This window comes from Symphalangus syndactylus, chromosome 6, assembly GCF_028878055.3.
Source record: "Symphalangus syndactylus isolate Jambi chromosome 6, NHGRI_mSymSyn1-v2.1_pri, whole genome shotgun sequence".
NCBI lineage: Eukaryota > Metazoa > Chordata > Mammalia > Primates > Hylobatidae > Symphalangus > Symphalangus syndactylus.
Window position 1 is genome coordinate 97,358,947 of NC_072428.2, and position 25,365 is coordinate 97,384,311.

The 25,365-nt window shown below is 39.8% G+C and overlaps 1 protein-coding gene across 8 annotated transcripts in view; it reads right to left on the bottom strand.

The window, feature by feature from the left end:
- The window catches only part of COG5 (component of oligomeric golgi complex 5), a 373,684-nt gene that overhangs the window by 11,126 nt on the left and 337,193 nt on the right, over positions 1-25,365 (bottom strand). For 7 of the 8 annotated variants that reach the window (XM_055283617.1, XM_055283616.1, XM_055283612.1 and 4 more), the window contains one exon: positions 22,753-22,829. The exons of the other annotated variant lie outside the window; for it this stretch is intronic. In XM_055283617.1, the coding sequence (XP_055139592.1) occupies positions 22,753-22,829 (77 nt within the window). The remainder of the gene's footprint in view (positions 1-22,752; positions 22,830-25,365) is intronic. 8 annotated transcript variants of the gene reach the window in all.

Sequence of the window (25,365 nt, forward strand, 5' to 3'; positions counted from 1 at the left end):
TGACAGCAAGCTCTGCCTCCCTGGGGTTGATATCAGCTGGCTCATCCAGAATCACAGGCTAAAATAAATAACGAAGTTAAATCTATGCTAAAGAACACCTCTAAAGGACAGAAGAGGTGGCTGTCTCCTCAAATGCACAGACATCAATACAAGGACATGAAGATTATGAAGACTTAGGGGAATAATGATACCACCAAAAGAAATTAATAAAGCTCTAATAATGGACCCTAAAGAGATGGACATCTATGGAATGACTAACAAAAAATACACAACAATCCTCTTAAGGAAGTTCAGCAAACTAAAAGAATATAAAAATAACAAGTTAAATGCAATCTGGAACACAATATATGAACAAAATGAGAAATCTGACAGAAAAACAGAAACTATAACAAAAACCAAATAGAAATCCTGGAAATGGAGACAACAACAACTGAACTGAAAAATTAAATAGCAAGTTTTTAAAATTTTCTTTTATTATTATTATACTTTTAAGTTTTAGGGTACATGTGCACAATGTGCAGGTTTGTTACATATGTATACATGTGCCATGTTGGTGTGCTGCACCCATTAACTCGTCATTTAGCATTAGGTATATCTCCTAATGCTGTCCCTCCCCACTCCCCCCACCCCACAATAGTCCCCGGAGTGTGATGTTCCCCTTCCTGTGTCCATGTGTTCTCACTGTTCAATTCCCACCTATGAGTGAGAACATGCAGTGTTTGGTTTTTTGTCCTTGAGATAGTTTACTGAGAATGATGTTTTCCAGTTTCATCCATGTCCCTACAAAGGACATGAACTCATCATTTTTTATGGCTGCACAGTATTCTATGGTGTATATGTACCACATTTTCTTAATCCAGTCTATCGTTGTTGGACATTTGGGTTGGTTCCAACTCTTTGCTATTGTGAATAGTGCCGCAATAAACATACGTGTGCATGTGTCTTTATAGCAGCATCATTTATAGTCCTTTGGGTATATACCCAGTAATGGGATGGCTGGGTCAAATGGTATTTCTAGTTCTAGATCCCTGAGGAATCGCCACACTGACTTCCACAATGGTTGAACTAGTTTCCAGTCCCACCAACAGTGTAAAAGTGTTCCTATTTCTCCACATCCTCTCCAGCACCTGTTGTTTCCTGACTTTTTAATGATCGCCATTCTAACTGGTGTAAGATGGTATCTCATTGTGGTTTTGATTTGCATTTCTCTGATGGCCAGTGATGATAAGCATTTTTTCATGTGTTTTTTGGCTGCATAAATGTCTTCTTTTGAGAACTGTCTGTTCACGTCCTTCGCTCACTTTTTGATGGGGTTTTTTGTTTTTTTCTTGTAAATTTGTTTGAGTTCATTGCAGATTCTGGATATTAGCCCTTTGTCAGATGATTAGGTTGCGAAAATTTTCTCCCATCTTGTAGGTTGCCTGTTCACTCTGATGGTAGTTTCTTTTGCTGTGCAGAAGCTCTTTAGTTTAATTAGATCCCATTTGTCAATTTTGGCTTTTGTTGCCATTGCTTTTGGTGTTTTAGACATGAAGTCCTCGCCCACGCCTATGTCCTGAATGGTAATGCCTAGGTTTTCTTCTAGGGTTTTTATGGTTTTAGGTCTAACATGTAAGTCTTTAATCCATCTTTTTTTTTTTTTTTGAGACAGAGTCTCGCTCTGTTGCCCAGGCTGGAGTGCAGTGGCGCAATCTCGGCTCACTGCAAGCTCCGCCTCCCAGGTTCACGCCATCCTCCTGCCTCAGCCTCTCCGAGTAGCTGGGACTACAGGCGCCCGCCACAACGCCCGGCTAATTTTTTTGTATTTTTAGTAGAGACGGGGTTTCACCGTGGTCTCGATCTCCCGACCTCGTGATCCACCTGCCTCGGCCTCCCAAAGTGCTGGGATTACAAGCGTGAGCCACCGCGCCTGGCCTAATCCATCTTTTTAGCTGTAGACTTGTACTAAAAATTCAACCCAAAGAGGAGTTCACCAAGACACATAACAAACTGTCAAAAATAAAGGACAAAAAAATTGAGAGCAGCAAGAAGAAACTTGTCACATACAAAGAACTTGCAATATGGCTACTAGAGGATTCTCAGCAAACACCCTGCTGGGGCAGCATAAAATGAGATGATATATTTAAAGTGCTGCTAACCAAAAAAGCTATCCTTCAGAAATGAGAAAGAAATAAAAACTTTCCCAAGCAAAAGCTAATGGAGTTCATCAGCAGTAGGCCTGCCTATTGAAATTGCTAAATGGAGTTCTCTAAGCTGATATAAAAGGCTGCTAATTAATAAAATATATGAAAACACAAAAATCAATGCTATAAATAATATAGAGTCATACTCAGAAAAACCTAGAACTGTAATAGTGGTCTGTAAAATAATTTTATATCTAATAAGAAGTTAAAAATTATTAAAATTATAGCTCAAGGCCAGGCGCAGTGACTTATGCCTGTAATCCCAGTACTTTGGAAGGCTGAGGTGGGCGGACCACTTGGGGCCAAAAGTTCCAGACCAGCCTGGTCAATATGGCAAAACCCTGTCTTTACCAAAAATACAAAAATTAGCCAGCCATGGTGGTGTACACCTGTGGTCCCAGCTACTTAGGAGGCTGAATCACAAGAATTGCTTGAACTGGGAGGTGGTGGTTGTAGTGAGCCAAGATTGCACCACTGCACCCCAGCCTGGGTGATGGAGCAAGACTCTGTCTCAAAAAAAAAAAAAAAGAAAAAAAAAGTATAGCCCAAATTAGGGATACAAATTACAAAATGATGTATATTTTGACATCAAAATATTAAAATGTGTAAGGAAGGGGAATAAAAATGTAGAGTTGTTGTATGTTATCACAATTCACTGTTATCAGCTTGAAATATCCTGTTATTAGTATATGGTTTTTGGAAGCCTCATGGTAAGTACAAAACAACAATCTAGAGTAGAGACACAAAACATACATAGAATTCAAAGCATATCACTACAGAAAACAATCAGACCACAAAGGAGGACAGCAAGAGAGGAACAAGGAAACAAAGCATCCACAAAACAATCAGAGAACAAACTACAAACTAGTATTATTGAGTCCTTACCTATCAATAATTATTTTGATTTTAAGAGCAATAAAATCTCCAGTAAAAGAAAAAATGGCTGAATGTATAAAAAATAAGACCCAGCTGGCCGGGTGTGGTGGCTCATGCCTGTAATCCCAGCACTTTGGGAGGCCGTGGTGGGCAGATCACAAGGTCAGGAGATCGAGACCATCCTGTGAATGGTGAAACCCCATCTCTACTAAAAATACAAAAAATTAGCCAGGTGTGGTGGCAGGCGCCTGTAGTCCCAGCTACTCGGGAGGCTGAGGCAGGAGAATGGTGTGAACCCAGGCAGCAGAGTTTGCAGTGAGCCAAGATTGTACCACAGCACTTACAGCCTGGGCGACACAGTGAGTCTCCATCTCAAAAAACAAAAAACGAAATGAAAAAGACTCAGATATGTGCTGCCTACAAGACAGTCAAATCACTTCTTTTTTTTCTTTTTTGAGACGGAGTCTTGCTTTGTAGCCCAGGCTGGAATGCAGTGGCGCTATCTCAGCTCACTGCAAGCCCTGCCTCCTGGGTTCACGCCATTCTCCTGCCTCAGCCTCCAGAGTAGCTGGGACTATAGGCGCCTGCCACCACGCCCAGCTAATTTTTTGTATTTTTAGTAGAGACAAGGTTTCACTGTGTTAGCCAGGATGGTCTCCATCTCCTGACCTTGTGATCCGCCCGCCTTGGCCTCCCAAAGTGCTGGGATTACAGGCGTGAGCCACTGCACCTGGCCCGAGACTCAACTCATTTCTAAGGACACAAGGAACAAAAGTGAAAGTATGAAGAAAGATATCCCGTGCAAATGGAAACTGAGAGAGGCAGGGCTAGCTATCCCTTTATCAGACAAAACAGACTTAAGCTCAAAACAATAAAAAAAGGCAAAGAAAGTCATCATGATAAAGGTGTCAATTCATCAAGAGGATATAACAACTGTAAATATATCTGTACCCAACATCAGAGCACCTAAATATGTAAAGCAAATATTACATAATTTAAAGAGAGAAATAACTTACAATGCAGTAATTGTAGGGGACTTCAATACCTCACTTTCAACAATGGCAAATCATCCAGATAGAAAGTTAATAAGGAAACAATGAACTTGAACTACATTTTAGACCAAATGGACCCAACAGACACATACAGCATATTCTATCCAACAGCAAGGGAATAGACGTCTTCTCAAGTGCACACGTATCTTGCTTCAGGATATGTCATATGTTAGGTCGCAAACCACGTTTGAACAAATCTGGGAGAAATGAAATCATATCAAGTATCTTTTCTAATCAGAATGGTACGAAACTAGACATCAGTAATAGGAAAAATCATGGAAATGCCACAAATATGTGGAAATTAAACAACATGCTCCTCAACAACCAATGAGTCAAAGGAGAAAACAAAAGAGAAATCAAAAAACATCTTGGAACAAATGAAAATGGAAATGCAATATACCGAAACGTATGGGATATAGCAAAAGCAGTTCTAAGAAGGAAATTTATAGCAACAAATACTTAAATAAAAATAAACATCTCAAATAAACAACCTAATGGTACACCTCAAGAAACTACAAAAGAAGAACAAATTTAAGCCCAAAGTTAGCAGAAGGAAAACAATTCAAAGATCAGAGCAGAAATACAGACTAGAGAACCAGGGGAAAAAAATCAACAAAACAAAGAGTTTTTTGAAAAGTTAAACAAAATTGACAAACCCTTAACTAGACTAAAAAAGAAAAAGAGAAGACTTAAATCAAATTGGAAATGAAAGAGAAGATATTACAACTGCTACCACTGAAATACAAAGGATAATGAGCGATTACTATGAAAAATTATATGGCCACAAATTCAGTAAACTAGAAAAAAATGGATAAAATTCCTAGACACATACAATCTACTAACACTGAATCAAGAAGGAACAGAAAACAGAAATAGAAGAAACAGAAAATCTGAGCAGACCAATAATGACTAAAGAGATTGGATCCATAATAAAAAGTCTCCAATCAAAGAAAAGCCCAGGACCTGATGGCTCCGCAGGTGAATTCTATAAAAGGTTTAAAGAAGAGCTAATACCAATCCTTCTCACACTTGCCCACAAAAACCAAAAAGGAAGGAATACTTCCAAGTTACTTTTAGGAGGCCCTGAAGCTAAAGCCACAAAACGACATAAAAGAAACTTACAGGACAATATCCTTGATGAACATAGATATGAAGATACAAAATCCTCAACAAACTACTAACAAACCCAATTATATGGCACATTAAGAGAATTATTCACAATGATCAAATGAGATTTCTTCCTGGGAGAAATGCAAGGATGTGTCTACATATATACATCAATAAATGTGATGTATCATATCACCAGAACAAAAGACAAAAACCATATCATCATTTTATTAGATGCAGAAAAAGCATTTGACAAAATTCAATACCCTTTTATAATAAAAACTCTCAACAAATTAACGGCCACATACAATAAGCCTACAGCTAACATTATACTCAATGGTGAAAAGTTGAAAGCTTTTCCTCTAAGATCAGGAACAAGACAAAGATGTCCACTGTCAGCAAGCACTTTTATTCATTATCCTACTGGAGGTCTTTGTCAGAGCAATTAGGCAAGAGAAAGAAAGTAAAGGCACTCAAATAGAAAAGAAAGACATGAAATATTACCTGTTTGCATATGATATTATCTTACATATCCAAAACCAAAAAGATACCACCAAAAGACAGAACTAATAAAGGAATAAGGTCCCAGGATACAAAATTAAGACAAATCTAATCAATAACAATGAATGATCTGAAAAGGAAATCAAGAAAATACCTACATATAATAGCTACAAGAATGTAAAATACTTAGGAATAAATGTACTTAGGAATAAATTTAACCAAGGAAGTGAAAGATTTGTACACTAAAAACTGTAAAATATTGATGAAATAAAATTACAAAAATAAATGGAAAGCTATTCTGTGTTCACGGACTGAAAGAATTAATATTGTTAAAATGTCCATACTATTCAAACCAATCTGCAGATTCAATGCAATCCCTATGAAAATTCCAACGTCTTTTTCCCCAGAAATAGAAAACATAATCCTAAAATTCATATGGAACCATAAAAATTCCAGATTAGCTATGGCAATCATAAGTAAAAATAACAAAACTGGAGGTATCACTACCTAATTTTAAACTATATTACAGAGCTACATAGCAATTAGAACAGCATGGTACTGCCATATAAATAGAAACACTAAGCAATAGAACAGAACATACAGCCCATAAATGAACCTACACATTTACAGTCAATTGATTTTCAACAAAGGTGCCAAGAAAACACAACGGGAAAATGACAGCCTCTCCAATAAAGGGTGTTGGGACAACTGGATATCCACCTAAAGAAGAATAATTTGGACCCTTGAGTCATACCATATAAAAAATCAATTCAAAATGGATAAAAGTCAAGGTGTGGTCTTGAAAGGACTTGAAACTGTAAAAAAACTAGAAGAAAGAAAACATAGGGGGAACTTCCATGACACTGGTGTGGGAGGTTAACTTTTTGGATTTGATCCCAAAAGCTGAGACAATAAAAGAAAAAATAGACAAATGGGATTATATTAAAGTAAAAAGCTTCTGCACAGCAAAAGAAATAATGAGAGTAAAAAGACAACTGATCGATTAGAAGAAAGCCATACATCTGATAAGAAGCTAACATTCAAAATCTATAAGGAACACAAAAATGGCAAGAAAACCACCCAATTTAAAAATGTGCAAAAAACCTGAATAGATGTTTCTCAAAAAAAGTCATATAAATGACCAACAGATACATGAAAAAATGCTCAACATCACTAATCATAAGGAAAATGCAAATTAAAACCACAATGAGATATCACCTCATGCCTGTCAGAATGGCTATTATTTAAAAAAATGAAAGACTGTGATGAGAGTGTGGGGGAAAAGGGAACCCTTGTACACTGTTGGTGGGAATGTAAATTAATACAACCATTTTGGAAAACTGTATGGCAGTTCCTCAAAAAACTAAAAATAGAATTACAGTATGACTTAGCAATCCCACTTGAGTGCATATCCTAAAGACTTGAAATTGGCATGTTGAACAGATGGCGCACTTCTATGCTAACTGCAGCATTATTTACAATAGCCAAGTTATGGAATCAATCTAAGTGTCTATCAATGGATGAGTAGATAAAGAAAATATGACATATATACAAAACAGAATACTATTCAGCCTTCAAAAAGAAGGAAATCCTGTCATTCGACAACATGGATGAGCCTGGAGGACATTACGTTAAGTTAAATAAACCAGACAGAAACACGAATACCACACGGTCTCACTTATTTGTGGGATCTTAAACAATAGAACCCATAGAGGCAGAGAACAGAATGGTAGTTACCAGAGGCTAAGGGGGGGAGGAAATGGGGAGGTTTTAGTTAAACGGTACAAAGTTACAGTTAGACAGGAGGAGGATGGTTTTTGAAATCTATTGCACAACATGATGACCATAGTTGGTAGGAATGCATAATACATTTCAAAATTGCTAACAGAATAAATTTCAAATGTTCTTATCCTAAAAATGCTGTTTGAGGTGATGTTTTAGTTTGAATTAATCATCCCATATGGTACACATACAATATCACTTTGTACCCCATAAGTGTATACAATAAACAAATATATGTTAACTCATTTATTCTTCTAAAAATCCTATGAGTTAGGTACTATTACATCCCCATTTTACAGATGGGTAAACAGAGGCATAGAGAAATCCAGTAAAAGCTAGAAGTGGCAAAGCAAGGATTCAAACCCAGACAGCCTGGCTCTTAATTCTGCAATGCAGCCTCTTTTAGAGTATCAACTGTAGCAACTACTCATCCTGTTTCTAGAACAGCTATGCTGATTCACATAATCAGTATATACAGAAACAGACCTCTAGAGAAAGTACAATTTTTTTTTTTATTATTATTATACTTTAGGTTTTAGGGTTCATGTGCAGAATGTGCAGGTTTGTTACATATGTATCCATGTGCCATGTTGTTTTGCTGCACCCATTAACTCGTCATTTAGCATTAGGTATATCTCCTAATGCTGTCCCTCCCCCCTCCCCCCACCTCACAACAGTCCCTGGAGTGTGATGTTCCCCTTCCTGTGTCCATGAGTTCTCATTGTTCAATTCCCACCTATGAGTGAGAACATGCGGTGTTTGGTTTTTTGTCCTTGCGATAGTTTACTGAGAATGATGTTTTCCAGTCTCATCCATGTCCCTACAAAGGACATGAACTCATCCTTTTTTATGGCTGCATAGTATTCTATGGTGTGTATGTGCCACATTTTCTTAATCCAGTCTACTGTTGTTGGACATTTGGGTTGGTTCCAAGTCTTTGCTATTGTGAATAGTGCCACAATAAACATACGTGTGCATGTGTCTTTATAGCAGCATGATTTATAGTCCTTTGGGTATATACCCAGTAATGGGATGGCTGGGTCAAATGGTATTTCTAGTTCTAGATCCCTGAGGAATCGCCACACTGATTTCCACAATGGTTGAACTAGTTTACAGTCCACCAACAGTATAAAAGTGTTCCTATTTCTCCACATCCTCTCCAGCACCTGTTGTTTCCTGACTTTTTAATGATGGCCATTCTAACTGGTGTGAGATGGTATCTCACTGTGGTTTTGATTTGCATTTCTCTGATGGCCAGTGATGAGGAGCATTTTTTCATGTGTTTTTTGGCTGCATAAATGTCTTCTTTTGAGAAGTGTCTGTTCATGTCCTTTGCCCACTTTTTGATGGGGTTGTTTCTTGTAAATTTGTTTGAGTTCATTGTAGATTCTGGATATTAGCCCTTTGTCAGATGAGTAGGTTGCAAAAATTTTCTCCCATTCTGTAGGTTGCCTGTTCACTCTGATGGTAGTTTCTTTTGCTGTGCAGAAGCTCTTTAGTTTAATTAGATCCCATTTGTCAATTTTGGCTTTTGTTGCCAATGCTTTCGGTGTTTTAGACATGAAGTCCTTGCCCACGCCTATATCCTGAATGGTATTGCCTAGGTTTTCTTGTAGGATTTTAATGGTTTTAGGTCTAACATGTAAGTCTTTAATCCATCTTGAATTAATTTTTGTATAAGGTGCAAGGAAGGGATCCAGTTTCAGCTTTCTACATATGGCTAGCCAGTTTTCCCAGAACCATTTATTAAATAGGGAATCCTTTCCCCATTGCTTGTTTTTGTCAGGTTTGTCAAAGATCAGATAGTTGTAGACATGCGGCATTATTTCTGAGGGCTCTGTTCTGTTCCATTGATCTATGTCTCTGTTGTGGTACCAGTACCATGCTGTTTTGGTTACTGTAGCCTTGTAGTATAGTTTGAAGTCAGGTAGCGTGATGCCTCCAGCTTTGTTCTATTGGCTTAGGATTGACTTGGAGATGTGGGCTCTTTTTTGGTTCCATATGAACTGTAGTTTTTTCCAATTCTGTGAAGAAAGTCATTGGTAGCTTGATGGGGATGGCATTGAATCTACAAATTACCTTGGGCAGTATGACCATTTTCACGATATTGATTCTTCCAACCCATGAGCATGGAATGTTCTTCCATTTGTTTGTATCCTCTTTTATTTCACTGAGCAGTGGTTTGTAGTTCTCCTTGAAGAGGTCCTTCACATCCCTTGTAAGTTGGATCCCTAGGTATTTTATTCTCTTTGAAGCAATTGTGAATGGGAGTTCACTCATGATTTGGCTGTTTGTCTGTGACTGGTGTACAAGAATGATTGTGATTTTTGTACATTGATTTTGTATCCTGAGACTTTGCTGAAGTTGCTAATCAGCTTAAGGAGATTTTGGGCTGAGATGATGGGGTTTTCTAGATATACAATCATGTCATCTGCAAACAGGGACAATTTGACTTCCTCTTTTCCTAATTGAATACCCTTTATTTCCTTCTCCTGCCTGATTGCCCTGGCCAGAACTTCCAGCACTATGTTGAATAGGAGTGGTGAGAGTGGGCATCCCTGCCTTGTGCCAGTTTTCAAAGGGAATGCTTCCAGTTTTTGCCCATTCAGTATGATACTGGCTGTGGGTTTGTCACAGATAGCTATTATTATTTTGAGATACGTCCCATCAATACCTAATTTATTGAGAGTTTTTAGCATGAAGGGTTGTTGAATTTTGTCAAAGGCCTTTTCTGCATCTATTGAGATAATCATGTGGTTTTTGTCTTTGGTTCTGTTTATATGCTGGATTACATATACTGATTTGCGTATGTTCAATTTTGAACTGTCAACAACTTGTATAGAAAAACCTGTCTGAGAAAACTAATGTGTACAGGAGCACCATTTGAAGGTCATACAATTATCACCTCTCTGGGTACTCCAAATTCTATCTTTGGGTCAAAACGGACCTCTAGTCACTTAGCTACTTGAAGCATATAATCACAGTCTCTTTTGGAATTATTTTCACATGGTGTGACCTTAAGTTCCTCCGGGGTAATTGGCAGGGTTGTCTTAAAGGCCTCTGGAAACTGACTCTGGGTTGGAATGATGAACGAGGCTATGCCTCAGCTCTGCTCTCCATAGACTGGTCACTATTTGTCCCCAACAGAAAAAGCTGAAATATCTTGCAGCCCTATGGTCCCGGATGCTGAGCAGCTGACATTCCCAGACAGCTCCCTAAACTTCAAATCCAGCCCATGATTCTAACCTGCTCATTGTGATGAGGCTGCTCTCATGTTTGAGCTATTGCAGGCAAAAAGTGTAATAAGAAGTCCCTCCACTGGGTCACAAGTTCATATTGTAGGTCTGGTGTGCCCAGGCCCTGAAAGGGGACTTTGACAGATGCAAAGGATAGCCAGACTCATGCCTTCACTTCTTCTTTTTTTTTTTTTTTTTGAGGCAGAGTCTAGCTTTGTCGCCCAGGCTGGAATGCAGTGGTGCAATCTCAGCTCACTGCAACCTCTGCCTCCCAGGTTCAAGCGATTCTCCTGCCTCAGCTTCCCAAGTAGCTGATGACAGGTGCCTGCCATCACGCCCAGCTAATTTTTGTATTTTTAGTAGAGACGGGGTTTCACTATGTTGGTCAGGCTGGTCTCAAATTCCTGACCTCAAGTGATCTGCCCGCCTTGGCCTCCCAAAGTGCTGGGATTACAGGCATGAGCCACTGCACCTGGCTTCAGGCCCTCACTTCTGTCCTGCTGTCCCTGGTTGTCGTGTTCAGCAGTACATTGGTCCTGTGAGTTTTCCCTTTCTTCATTAGAGCCCATTTTTCGCTCATGCCATGTGACAGAGTAGGGTTGATCTTGAACCCTAGTTTAGGATGTGAGAAGACCCCGGGGATGGGGGTGGGGTTCAGTCCTATATGGCAGTCCTTGATTGTTAACGAAAAGCAGCCATATGTAATCCTATACTACCTCCACAACAGGAAGGTGATCAAGAATTTTGGTCCTCCCATCTCTTAGTACTTCCTGTATGAAGCTCTCTATATAAAAATCCTTATAAGTACTTTAGAATTAAATGCCAAGAAATGCTTAACTTTCTCAGCCAGGTGTGGTAGCTCACACCTGTAATCCCAGCACTTTGGGAGGTCGATGCGGGCAGATCATGAGGTCAGGAGATTGAGACCATCCTGGCTAACACGGTGAAACCGCATTTTTACTAAAAATACAAAAAATTAGCCGGGCATGGTGGCGGGCGCCTGTAGTCCCAGCCACTAGAGAGGCTGAGGCAGGAGAATGGCATGAACCTGGGAGGCAGAGCTTGCAGTGAGCCGGGATCGTGCCACTGCACTCCAGCCTGGGTGACAGAGTGAGACTCCGTCTCAAAAAAAAAAAAAAAAAAAAAAAAAGAGAGATGCTTAACTTTCTCTTAGGAATTGAAGCATTTTCTTCCTTCTGATAATGAGAATGAGATAGCTGATTCTGTTTCTCTCTTATCTTTGGCTTCATGAAGTTTAAAGCCAAGTTTGAAATTATCTATAGCAATTTAAGTTAGTTTTATGGTTTGAATATTTACATTTTTATTTTCCTCCAATATATTCTTGATGCAAACTGTAAATGATACAAGGAAAGAAAGAAGGGCAGAAGGGGAAGGACAAGGAGGAAGACAGACAAGGAGAGGGAAACAATCTGAACAGTACATGCGCGTAACAGCATGTCTAGCAGCCCAGCCCACACAGAGGTTTCTGGCTGAGATGCCTGTCTAAGCCAGGCCTGGTAAGAACCAGCTCATTTTAAAATGGAATCTTCTGGGTAATCACCTGTCCCCCCACCTTTTTTTTTTTTGAGATGGAGTCTCGCTCTGTCGCCCAGGCTGGAGTGCAATGGCATTATCTTGGCCCACTGCAACCTCTGCCTCCTGGATTCAAGCAATTCTCCTGCCTCAGCCTTCTGAGGTGGCTTACAGGATTACAGGGGCGCATGGCACTATGCCCAGCTAATTTTTGTATTTTTATAGAGACAGGATTTCACTATGCTTGCCAGACTGGTCTCAAACTCCTAACCTTGTGATCCGCCCACCTCGGCCTTCAAAAGTGCCGGGATTACAGGCGTGAGCCACCACGTCCAGCCTCACCTGTCCCTTTTAACAGGACTGTCAAAAAATCCATGAAAAGCAAAACTAGATTTTATTCTGTATTGTGCATCACTGTCATAATTACCTGTAAACATCAAACACAGACATTTTGTTTTGGGTGCTTGTTTTAAGAGGCTGAAAGAACACAGCTTGAGCACTCCCTTCTCCCTGATTTCAGGTGGAATTTTAAACACTAGCAAGTTAAAAAATAAATAACCATCTAAAGTGCTTTATGAAACAAAAAGAAATAAGGTGTTATAAAATGCAGATATACCAAATGCCACAGTATCATTCTTAGAGGATAATATTCTAAATATAGCAGCACTTTCAAGGGTAAACTTTACAGGCAGAAGGTAGTGTTAATTTTCCAACTATTAGGTCTCATTAAAAAAAAACTGCTTTTCTACTCAGCAAGATTCACATTTAAACGACTCATAGCTATGCAGCTGTCAGTCTTCTGACAGCTTGTTAAGGCCAATCATGAAGTAAAGTAAGATAAAAATCCTGCTGCTCCTATGTCCACATCTAACATCAGTGGTATCCTGAGACAGATATAGGCATCATTCTCTTCCATGCCACTTGCCACCACTGCATCTCGACCTCCTCTTGCTGAAGGGCCTGGGAAGGCAGCAAGACCATTAAGTAAGTGTACTGAGGTCTGGAACCAGCACAGAAATGAAAGAGTGGGAGAAGGAACATGATTCCCTTCAGGGGGCAGGGCACAGGTGGCCATGCTCCCTGCACAGGACACAATGAGGGCCTTTGAGAGAGAAGAGAAAGTGTTGGAGGCCTGCAGAAGGTGAGCATTTTTATGGAGATTCTTTAGGGAGGCCTAGTTTGTGGCACGAGGGGCCATGTGGGTCCCAGGAGAGAATGAAGCAGGGGGCTGATTTGGGTTCAAAGTAGAGAGGTTAGAAAGGTCCCTGTCTCAGTCTAGATTGTCTATACCAACAGACCAGGTAGGAAAGGAGGCAGGGATTTGGGCAGACGTTCTTTAAGAATAAAGCGTACATTTGGCTGAGTGTTCCTTGTGTACTGTCTGGGAGCCTGAATGCAACAGAAGACAGTGAGATGAGGCATTTCAGCAGCAGGAGGTGGCCACTAAAGTGGGGAGTTTAGATTCTCTTTAAAATTTTCTGATTTTCCTGGATGATACACGTAAGCATTCAAATCCTGTTCCAGGACAATTCAGATAGAAAACAAACAGAAACTTCTGGAATAAGATGTGGGATATGGTGGTTACAAGCACAGGCTTTGGAATCAGGCAGCCTGGGTCTAAAATGTGGCTCCCAGATCCTCCCACTTTGCTGCTGTGGGTTTCAATTACCTCATGGGGATCATACCTAACTTTTAAGTGCTGTGAGGGCTAAATGAGAAAGTATCAGTAAAACACTCAGCACAGGCTTGGTATAAAATAAATAACCAAATAATAGTTGTCAGAAATAATAAAAATGATGATAAACTAAATATTCAACTCTTCATGTTTACCTGGGTGCGCTTAGCACTGCCAAAGTTGTAGTAAAGAGCAACAAAACAACTAAGTCCAAGATGGTGGTTGCCTTCTGGCTGTAACACTGAAATCTGAAACTTAGAATTAAGAATCCAGAAACCTCAGAGAAACAGTTATTTCAAGGGATGGGTTAAGGGCCCCAGATTCACAAGTGGACAGAAACGACAGAATGCATCTGGAGGGTCTTAGTGTTAAAGGTGCTAAAAATGGAAGCTGCAGAGATGGCCTTCTTTCAGTTCTATAAACATTCAGGCACAGAGGTTTGGAATTTCAATCAACAGAGGATCATAAATACAAACTGTAGACCTAGAAAACCCTCATCACTCCTACAATTAAAAACAATTGACAGGAACACTACATTCTAGTTATTCACAGTTTTCTTCTTCCACTGCTCCTCATGCTAAAAGATCCATCAGAACACAGCCCCTATCTTCTGACAGCTTTCATTGCCCTTTCATTAAGCCTAGCTGGAAATGAGCTTCTAGCAGAGCAGACTGTGGACATTATCAGGGACAAGCTGTCCCTTCAGGAGCAAAGGTGGTGAGGCCTGCCTAAAGGCAGGGTCTGTGCCCCTGAGTTGGTGAAGAGCATTTGCTCCCTTTTCTGCCCTTCGCCTCACAAAGATCTATACTGACAATGTCAAGGGTCACAGTTTTGTGGCCTCTGGCCAGGAGGAGCTGAGGTAACAACCTCACAAACACTACTTAGGGAATAATGCCATGCTGCAGAGAGGCAGACAAAGACAGGGTCTCTACAGCTCTGACACGTGTGTCTTGCGTAGAAATACAAATCACCCAGGGGCAAATCACTAATGTCAAAAGCTTTCAGAGGCAGCATTCTCTACTGAGTATGAAAGGATTCTTGCTGCCTGAGAAACTATAATATAGACAATAAAATGTAAATATATGCAAGAAGCTTGCTGGCTTACATAAATAGTCCACTAATATCACCATCAAGAACAAAGTGCCCTGTGGCAGATGGCTGCATGATGGGGGAAGGGAGCACCTACTAAGGCCTGTGTGTATGTGTGAGGGCATGTGCATGTGTGCACACGCTGGGTGTGGTCTGGACCGGAAACTCTGGCTGGCACTGTCATCCTCCATTATGAAGGGGCCCCTGAACTGAGCCCGTTGCCCTCCCCTGCAGCCACTGCCCCTAATTGGAACTGAGGCCCTCTGTGGCTATTGCAACCCACTGGCTTTTGGCTGTTTGGTTGCCTGTTTTTCTTGTCAGCTCACACCTGCTCTTTATTGGGTAATGTTTTAGTAGATTTTTTTATTACTTTTTAGCTCCATGGTTACTTTTAAATGGGAAAAACAATGCAAGAGAGATTTAAAAATAGTATTTGACTTTTCTGACTATAAAAATAAAATAAGGCAGAAAATTAAAAAAAATGGCCGGGCGCGGTGGCTCACGCTTGTAATCCTAGCACTTTGGGAGGCCGAGGCGGGCGGATCACGAGGTCAGGAGATCGAGACCACGGTGAAACCCCGTCTCTACTAAAAAATACAAAAAATTAGCCGGGCGCGGTGGCGGGCGCCTGTAGTCCCAGCTACTCGGAGGCTGAGGCAGGAGAATGGCGTGAACCCGGGAGGCGGAGCTTGCAGTGAGCCGAGATTGCGCCACTGCACTCCAGCCCGGGCAACAGAGCGAGACTCTGTCTCAAAAAAAAAAAAAAAAAAAACCCGAAAAGAAAAACCCCAAGTGACAATCTTACTCAAAGATATTTTCATGTTTTTCCTTTTTGTCTTTTATTCTCCATTCAAACAAACACTTTTATTCATTTATTTTATATTTTGGGACAGGGTCTCACTCTGTCACCCAGGCTGGAGTGCAATGACCCAATCACAGCTCACTGCAGCCTTGACCTCCCTGAGCTCAGGTCCTCCCACCTTAGCCTACTGAGTAGCTGGGACCACAGATGTGCACCACCACGCTTGGCTAATTTTTCTATCTTTTGTAAAGACAGAGTTTCGCCATGTTGCTGAGGCTAGCAAATGCTATTAATTTAAAAATAGGAGAGGTCGGCTGGGCGTGTTGGCTCTTGCCTGTAATCCCAACACTTTGGGAGGACGAGGCAGGCGGATCACCTGAGGTCAGGAGTTTGAGACCAGCCTGGCCAACGTGGTGAAACCCCATCTCTACTAAAAATACAAAAATTTGCCGGGCATGGTGGCAGCGGCCTGTAATCCCAGCTATTCGGGAGGCTGATGCAGGAGAATCGCTTGAATCCGGGAAGTGGAGGTTGCAGTGAACCAAGATCACGCCATTGCACTCCAACCTGGGGGACAAAAGCGAGACATCATCTCAAAAAAATAAAAAAAATAAATAAAAAATAGTAGAGGTCATACCATATACTGCTTAGTCGCCTGTTTTATTTAGTGATGCACTACGGAGTATTTTTCATTTTACCAGATATTAACTAATAATATTACTGTTAATGTCTGCATATATTTGATCTTATGAATTTAGCATATTTTATTCAGGCAATCTCCTACTGACTACCATTCAACTGGTTTTGGTTTGATTGAGAGTCTTTGGTGAGGAGACTCATGAACAAGTGCCAAGGTCTAACTTGGATGATGCCTATTCTTTGTCACAGCCCACAGCACAGATGGAAGAAGTGCACATATTAGTAAGAGTAAGCTCTTCACTGCAACTGCTCAGGACTCATTTTGAAGAAGAGACAGATCTCTAACAAGATTTTGTAGGTAGGTAAAACAGAGGGCCTGGCCGGGCACGGTGGCTCACGCTTGTAATCCCAGCACTTTGGGAGGCCGAGGTGGGTGGATCACGAGGTCAGGAGATCGAGACCACGATGAAACCCTGTCTCTACTAAAAATACAAAAAATTAGCCGGGCGTGGCGGTGGGCGCCTGTAGTCCCAGCTACTCGGAGAGGCTGAGGCAGGAGAATGGCGTGAACCCGGGAGGCGGAGCTTGCAGTGAGCCGAGATTGCGCCACTGCACTCCAGCCTGGGCAACAGAGCGAGACTCCGTCTCAAAAAAAAAAAAAAAAAAACCAGAGGGCCTATAATTAGGTTATTAGGATAAAGATGGCTCTGTACCGATTTACTCCTCTCTAGGAAGGAATTTGTTAGGACCCGCCACATGGGTAAGCTTTCTGAAGTCAATTCTCTTCACGTGACAACTGCAAAGAAGCCGGCAGGGCCAGGGCTTTCCCAACAATGGTGCAGGGCAGAGGCCGCAGCACATGCTCACATCTCTCTTCTTCTCATCTGATAGGACTCAAAACATTCTTTGTAGACCAGGGCTGGATCTGAACCCCTTAATATATTACACTTCTATTTTATTTCTTGATCCAGTTAATCCTAATCCTAAGCTTTTTATAAAATAGTTGTATCAGTCCCATCAAACAACTGAGAAAGTACTAGGATTAATTCAGTAGATTTCTGTAGATTCAATATAACTACAGAAGTATACTGGTATATATAAAAATATCTCTGTTGGAATTTTTCAATTAACTCAAGTTATGAAGGATACTCCATAGGCAAGAAACAATTATTCTTATGCGCCTGAGGCCTTAGGAGCTAAGGGGTCATCTGCAGGAGGAAGCTCAGAGATACCAGAATCCCAAGAGAAAAGGGCATAAATCTTCACAGTTTGTGGAAAGGAAAAAACTTGGCTCCCTGTCACTAGAGCAACGAAAGTTCAAGAGTTAAGGGCCTCGTGAGAAATCTGAGAAACTGCTGGATGCAGGTCATGAGTGGGTCATTAAACTAATTTAGTGGGTTAAAATAATCAAATGAAATAGAAATGTTAGAGGTTATCACATGAAGTAAGGGTAAATACTATTTCATGAACTATACATATGGGTGTCCATGTATATGTATATAGATTTGAGTGTATTCCATGTTTGCATGCAAGTATATGCCAAATTACAATAGAAAGTATCTTTTACTGTGGGTCATGGTCAAAAGTTTGAAAACTGTTACGCCATAAGAAGCTAGATATAAAAAAAAAGTAGAACTATTAAAATTATACATTGATCAATTGATTCTTGATTCTATAAATAGGTACTAGAAGGTGTCACCCAAACTTTAAATGTTCCTTTAGAGATTCTTTTTGTCATGTGAGAATTGGAAAGGGTTGGCAGAAAATTCCCATCTTAAATGGCTTAAAATAGATGTCTTAAGTGAAACTTATCCTCAGACCTTGTATCTCCATACTGTGACACAACTTTAAGAGTGCTTACACGAAGGTCATCCTGCCTCAGCAAACAGGAAACTTAGCACTACTTTTTTTTTTTGGGGGGGGGGGGGCGGGGTGGGCGGTGGGCGGTAAAGGGTCTCACTCTGTCACCAAGGCTGCAGTGCAGTGGCACAATCTCGACTCACTGTAACCTCCGGCTCCCGGGTTAAAGCGATTCTCCCACCTCTGCCTCCCAAGTAGCTGGGACTACAGATGTGTGCTGCCATGCCTGCCTAATTTTTGTACTTTTTGGTAGAGATGGGGTTTCACCATGTTGGCCAGGGTGAATTAGCATTATTTTATACATGCATGTGCAATAATGCAATAAACAACTAAACATGGGACTGGGGCTATAAAAAAAAAATAGTCTAGGCCAGGTGTGGTGGTTTACACCTGTCACACTTGTAATCCCAGCAGTTTGGGGGGCTGAGGTGGGCAGATAGCTTGAGCTCAGAAATTCAAGACCAGGCTGGGCAACATGGTGAAACTTCGTTTCTACAAAAAAGTATAAAAATTAGCTGGGCATGGTGGCACACACCTGTAGTCCCAGTTACTCAGGAGGCTGAGGTGGGAGGATCACTTGGGCATGGAAGATGGAGGTTGCAGTAAGCTGAGATGGAGATTGCATCACTGCACTCTAGCCTGGGTGACAGGCTAGAGTGTCTCAAAAAAAAAAAAAAAAAAAAAAAAAAGGCAAATCTTCCTATAGCAATGCTAACTCAGCTTTTCTCATACCTTTTTCAATAAGGTATGAGATAACTAGATGGTTAATATCCTCCAGTATGTTAATTGACTCAGCCAGCCAGGGCAACGTTTTATTACCCAGCTAGGATTGCTGTGTTACCATCTTACTCAGTGTAAATGACTGTATAGGGGTTTTAGTGAAGTAACTTTTATGGTACAGATGACCAATGGATTGGCAACCTCAAGACCTCATCATCCTTCAACTCGCCCATGTTTAGTAGTGCAGAATTCTATAGCTTCAACAAAATACTTAAAAAGTTTTAAAAAGATTTGAGCTGATCGAAAGAAGGTATCTGAAAGCATTTGTGATCTCACTTTAAGTTTTCCTAAAACTCATCTCTGTACAGATGGGCAGCGATTTTTCATTTCAGAAAAAATAAAATCCAGACTCTTGTGTTGCCATTAAAAAAAAAAAAAGGCCTGTGCTAATTACAAACAGGCGAGGTAAAATACAAGGATCCCCGCTCAATCAACAATATTGGATTCTTATATTTCTTATATTCCACCAGAAGTTCTACTACCAAAGCTTGATGACATAAGAGAGCAAAGCGATCATTTAAAGGACATACTGCTTATTGATCCTCTAGTTTCCAGTACTGAGATGGTTTTTAGAAAGCTGCATACCTGTACTGTTATCTTATCCTTATTGAGAAATCTTCAACCATTATGCTCTTGGATATTATGGACAGTTTATATAAAGGCCTCCCATCTGGTATGCTGTAGTCACAAAATACTATGTTGATCCCCTCAGCCCTCAGGGTTGGCCACCTTTTTAAATGAAAATATCTTCTTCGGCCAGGCACAGTGGCTCACTCCTGTAATCCCAGCACTTTGGGAGGCCGAGGCAGGCAGATCATGAGGAGAGGAGATTGAGACCATCCTGGCCAACATGGTGAAACCCCGTCTATACTAAAAATACAAAAATTAGCTGAGTGTGGCGGCGTGTTCCTGTAATCCCAGCTATTCAGGAGGCAGAGACAGGAGAATCGCTTGAACCCGGGAGGTGGAGTTTGCAGTGAGCCGAGATCGTGCCACTGCACTCCAGCCTGGTGACAGAGCAAGACTCCATCTCAAAAAACAGAAGAAAAGAAAATATCTTCTTCTATTTGTGCTATGATGTAAAAAACTTACAAAGTTCTGGTTTACTAAATAAACAGCCATATGAATAACATCTCCTTATCTTCTAAAAATCGGCTAGTAAAGACCCCAGTCATTACTCAATGTTATTCAATGTTCCTTAAAATCTGAGCTGAAAAAAATCTAAGTGTTCAGCACTGACAAGGACTTTTCTCTCTATTATACTGGTATTCTGTTAGATCATGAATATGAATCAACTCTTGTGTTTCTTTGTTTTTTTATTATTATTATTTTATTATTATTATACTTTAGGTTTTAGGGTACATGTGCACAATGTGCAGGTTTGTTACATATGTATCCATGTGCCATGTTGGTTTGCTGCACCCATTAACTCGTCATTTAGCATTAGGTATATCTCCTAATGCTGTCCCTCCCCCCTCCCCCCACCCCACAACACTCCCCAGAGTGTGATGTTCCCCTTCCTGTGTCCATGAGTTCTCATTGTTCAATTCCCACCTATGAGTGAGAACATGCGGTGTCTGGTTTTTTGTCCTTGCTTGTTTACTGAGAATGATGGTTTCCAGTTTCATCCATGTCCCTACAAAGGACATGAACTCATCCTTTTTTATGGCTGCATAGTATTCCATGGTGTATATGTGCCACATTTTCTTAATCCAGTCTATCGTTGTTGGACATTTGGGTTGGTTCCAACTCTTTGCTATTGTGAATAGTGCCACAATAAACATACGTGTGCATGTGTCTTTATAGCAGCATCATTTATAGTCCTTTGGGTATATACCCAGTAATGGGATGGCTGGGTCAAATGGTATTTCTAGTTCTAGATCCCTGAGGAATCGCCACACTGACTTCTACAATGGTTGAACTAGTTTACAGTCCCACCAACAGTGTAAAAGTGTTCCTATTTCTCCACATCCTCTCCAGCACCTGTTGTTTCCTGACTTTTTAATGATGGCCATTCTAACTGGTGTGAGATGGTATCTCACTGTGGTTTTGATTTGCATTTCTCTGATGGCCAGTGATGATGAGCATTTTTTCATGTGTTTTTTGGCTGCATAAATGTCTTCTTTTGAGAAGTGTCTGTTCATGTCCTTCGCCCACTTTTTGATGGGGTTGTTTGTTTTTTTCTTGTAAATTTGTATGAGTTCATTGTAGATTCTGGATATTCACGCTACCTGACTTCAAACTATACTACAAGGCTACAGTAACCAAAACAGCATGGTACTGGTACCATAACAGAGACATAGATCAATGGAACAGAACAGAGCCCTCAGAAATAATACCACACATCTACAACCATCTGATCTTTGACAAACCTGACAAAAACAAGAAATGAGGAAAGGATTCCCTATTTAATAAATGGTGCTGGGAAAACTGGCTAGCCATATGTAGAAAGCTGAAAACTGGATCCCTTCCTTATACCTTATACAAAAATTAATTCAAGATGGATTAAAGACTTAAATGTTAGACCTAAAACCATTAAAATCCTACAAGAAAACCTAGGCAATACCATTCAGGACATAGGCGTGGGCAAGGACTTCATGTCTAAAACACCAAAAGCAATGGCAACAAAAGCCAAAATTGACAAATGGGATCTAATTAAACTAAAGAGCTTCTGCACAGCAAAAGAAACTACCATCAGAGTGAACAGGCAACCTACAGAATGGGAGAAAATTTTTGCAACCTACTCTTGTGTTTCTTTGTAAAGTGATTTCTCCGCTCAATACTAAATTTTGTGCTCAACTGCATTAGGCTAATTTACCTATTAACATTTATATTCATTCTCTGCATTTCATCATTGAACTAGATTCTTCTGTTTTTTTTTTTTTTTTTGAGATGGAGTCTCACTCTGTCGCCAGGCTGGGGTGCACTGGCATGATCTCGGCTCACTGCAACCTCTGACTCCCTGGTTCAAGCGATTCTCCTGCCTCAGCCTCCCCAGTAGCTGGAACTACAGGTGCGCACCACCATGCCCAGCTAATTTTTGTATTTTTAGTGGAGACAGAGTTTCACCATGTTGGCCAGGATGGTCTTGATCTCCTGACCTCAGGTGATCCACCCGCCTCGGCCTCCCAAAGTGTTGGGATTATAGGCATGAGCCACTGTGTTCAGCCATGAACTTGATTCTTTTAATACTTCATTCAATAGTTTTATCATATCCATAACTTGGAATGTAACTTATGACCTGTTAGAAGTAGATTGGGTTAAAAATGATAAATGAACAAATGAACATTTCAGAAAAACATGTCTATATAATTATGAATTGCCTAGTAAGGCAATTCCCATTTCTAATAATGGGAAGCTAAAAATAAAAACAAATTCTCCCTAAGAAAAGCATAATTTACCAGCTTAATCTTGTGAACTGTGACTAAGAAAATACACATACCCTCTAATTTATTAGTCACTGCATAAGTATCTATATGGGTTTCTGATTTGAATACTTTCTAAGATGAATCATGAAATTGCCATTGTTGTAGATAAAAAATGGTTGAATATTGGCAATTTTATGAAGTTCAACCTGGACAGAAAGGATTTATTTGCCTGGAGGATATGAATGTATGAACAAAGAATTCGGTCTTACCTGAATGATCTCAGCATCCGATAGGACTTTCCTAAATCAGATACTCGTCTACAGAATGGACCCACAGCCAACTCCATCTGAAATATTAAAAGATACTCCATTGTTTTAATGTTGGAATCACTGGGGGAATTTGGGAAAGACCTGGATCACAGAAAGTTGTAGCTTGCAGTAAACTGAATTTTATCTGGACCATAAGGCAAGTTGTGAAGGCCAACTAAATTTATTAAAAGGCAAGCACTTACATAATTTTTGCACTTATTTACTAAGAGGGCCCAAGATGAGACAATTCCTTCATGAAAATAAAAAAAAACATTTTTTGTTATATAAAAGGAAAAAGTTTACATTATTTATCCATTGAAAAATAAGGAAAAGGAAAATTTTCAAGATTGCATGCCTATGCTTTAGGCATTACAAGTCTTTTTACATTCAATATAAATGATGACAATTTTTATCAGTCAGTGCGGCTAAAGTAATTAAAAGGATAAACTCCGGAGCTTTTAGTAGCATACCTGTATCAGCATTCCAAATGCTGACACTCGTTACTAGTTTGTGACCCTGGACAAGTTACTTAACCTCTTGAAGTCTCAGGTCTCTCATCTATAAAATGGAGATAATAATACCTACTTAATAGAATAATGCAAATTAAAAGATAATTCCACAAAGCTTTATGTGCATAGCATATAAGAAGTGCTGTTAATTGTCAGCAATTATTAACAGTGTTTAAAAGTTTTTTCTCTTTTCAATTATTAATAAATTAATATGCTACCTAACTCAAGAATTTAGCAAATCTTGGTTTCACTTCGCTTTATTTTCCTCCTTTGACTGGAAATTCTACTTGTCATTAATTAGGTTACCTGTTCTTTTCTACCAAGTGCATATGCAAACTTTTTGCATATGTGCTACTCAAGTGATAGACTGCTTCTCCACTCTTGCTATAAATAGCACCCTGGTAAAGAATGGTTTAGAAAATGGGTGAGAATAGGCTCCTCCCTGATAGTACAGCACCTTTCTTCAAGAAGCACATATGATGTAAGGCTTCTGTCCTGCTGGCCACCCTTACAAAAAATTGCTTAAAATCTCCTTGCCATGGGTACACTATAGAGACCCAATCGATCATCCATTTGAGAAACATTTTGACTGCCTTAGTGCTAGGTACCAAGCTAGATATGAGGATAAGATGATTAGATGATTAGACTGTCTTGCCTTCACTAAATTCTCAAATTTAATGAAGAAGGGGATATTCATTTATTCAAACAATATGATTATCATCAACAAAATCAAAAGTATTTGTGTATATGTCCACACATACACATATATAAACATACATACATACACACATAATGATTCTTATTTAGCAAAATGATAAGTGCTATGTCAAACTTATGACCTCAGTGTCAAGAGAGAGTTGGAGAAGCTTCCTTGGGATGGTCTTGAGGATGAACAGTAACCAGGTTAATTTCTCTCATAACATATTAAAGACATGGATTACATACTGTATGTCCTACAAGGAAACCTTGTATGGTTGGGAAACTATAAAATGAATAATCATAAATAAATATAAAGATAAAAATGTAAGGAAGAAAAAGGATTCTTGCCAACAATGCAAAACAGAACAGCTGTGAGCCAGTGTGCCCAACTCAAAAGATAGTAGGTGATAGGCTGTTCTTTGGAACCTGTTTCATTTATTCACTGGGTAGGAATTTCTGTTTTCTTTCCATATGTGTCACTAACTTTACACTGAGCACAAAGGAAAAATGTGATTATCATTGTATCTTTGATATAATTCCATTCAAATACCTAACTCTATATATATAATGGTTTTTTACATACTGAAATTATATATTTTTCATGAAGTGTTTTTGTCAAATTCCCAACTACTCTAGTGGAATCACTGTCTTCAAAGACAATCTTTGCCTTAGCACTTGAGCAGGACCAAATGTTAAAACAAATAGATGGTTAGGAAAAAGTTACGATATGAGAAAATATGACCTCGAATGGCTGTAAAATGTATGAGTATGCAAAAGACTTCTATGCCGCAGGACAATTTCAAAATGTTTAATGTTTAAAATAAAATTTTTTATCCATAAAAGACCTCTAGGATATTGTAAATCGTTTTCTTCTTCCAGAATTCCATTAAACAATAAAGGCCATGTTTTAAAGGGCAAGAGTGTTCTGGTAAGAGGAGGTGACTCTGCCATTAGCAGTGGATACAAAAGTGGCATGTGCAACTGCTTCTCTCCAGCCCCCGTTTGGAGAGAATGAGCGGTCAGCTGCAGGCACGGTGAACTAATTACATAGCTGTTCCTTCCCTACCACAGACATTTGGTTAACCACAGGACTTCTCTGGATACTCCTAGGGCACTCCTGCCCTGACATTGTTCAGGAGAAGAAAAGGCAATAGGAATTAGAACAAAAACTAGAATTTTGATTGTCTTGTTTTCTTTTCTAAATTAATATTTTTAGGCACAAAGTGAAAAAGATATAAATGTATACTTAAAGGGCACCAGAAGACCTATAAATAGAAACTGCTAGAAGTACCACTAAATAGTTTAATACCAACTTCAACAGCCACTCTTTCCTTCAGTTAAGAAAATAAACTGAGGGGTGGAGGGG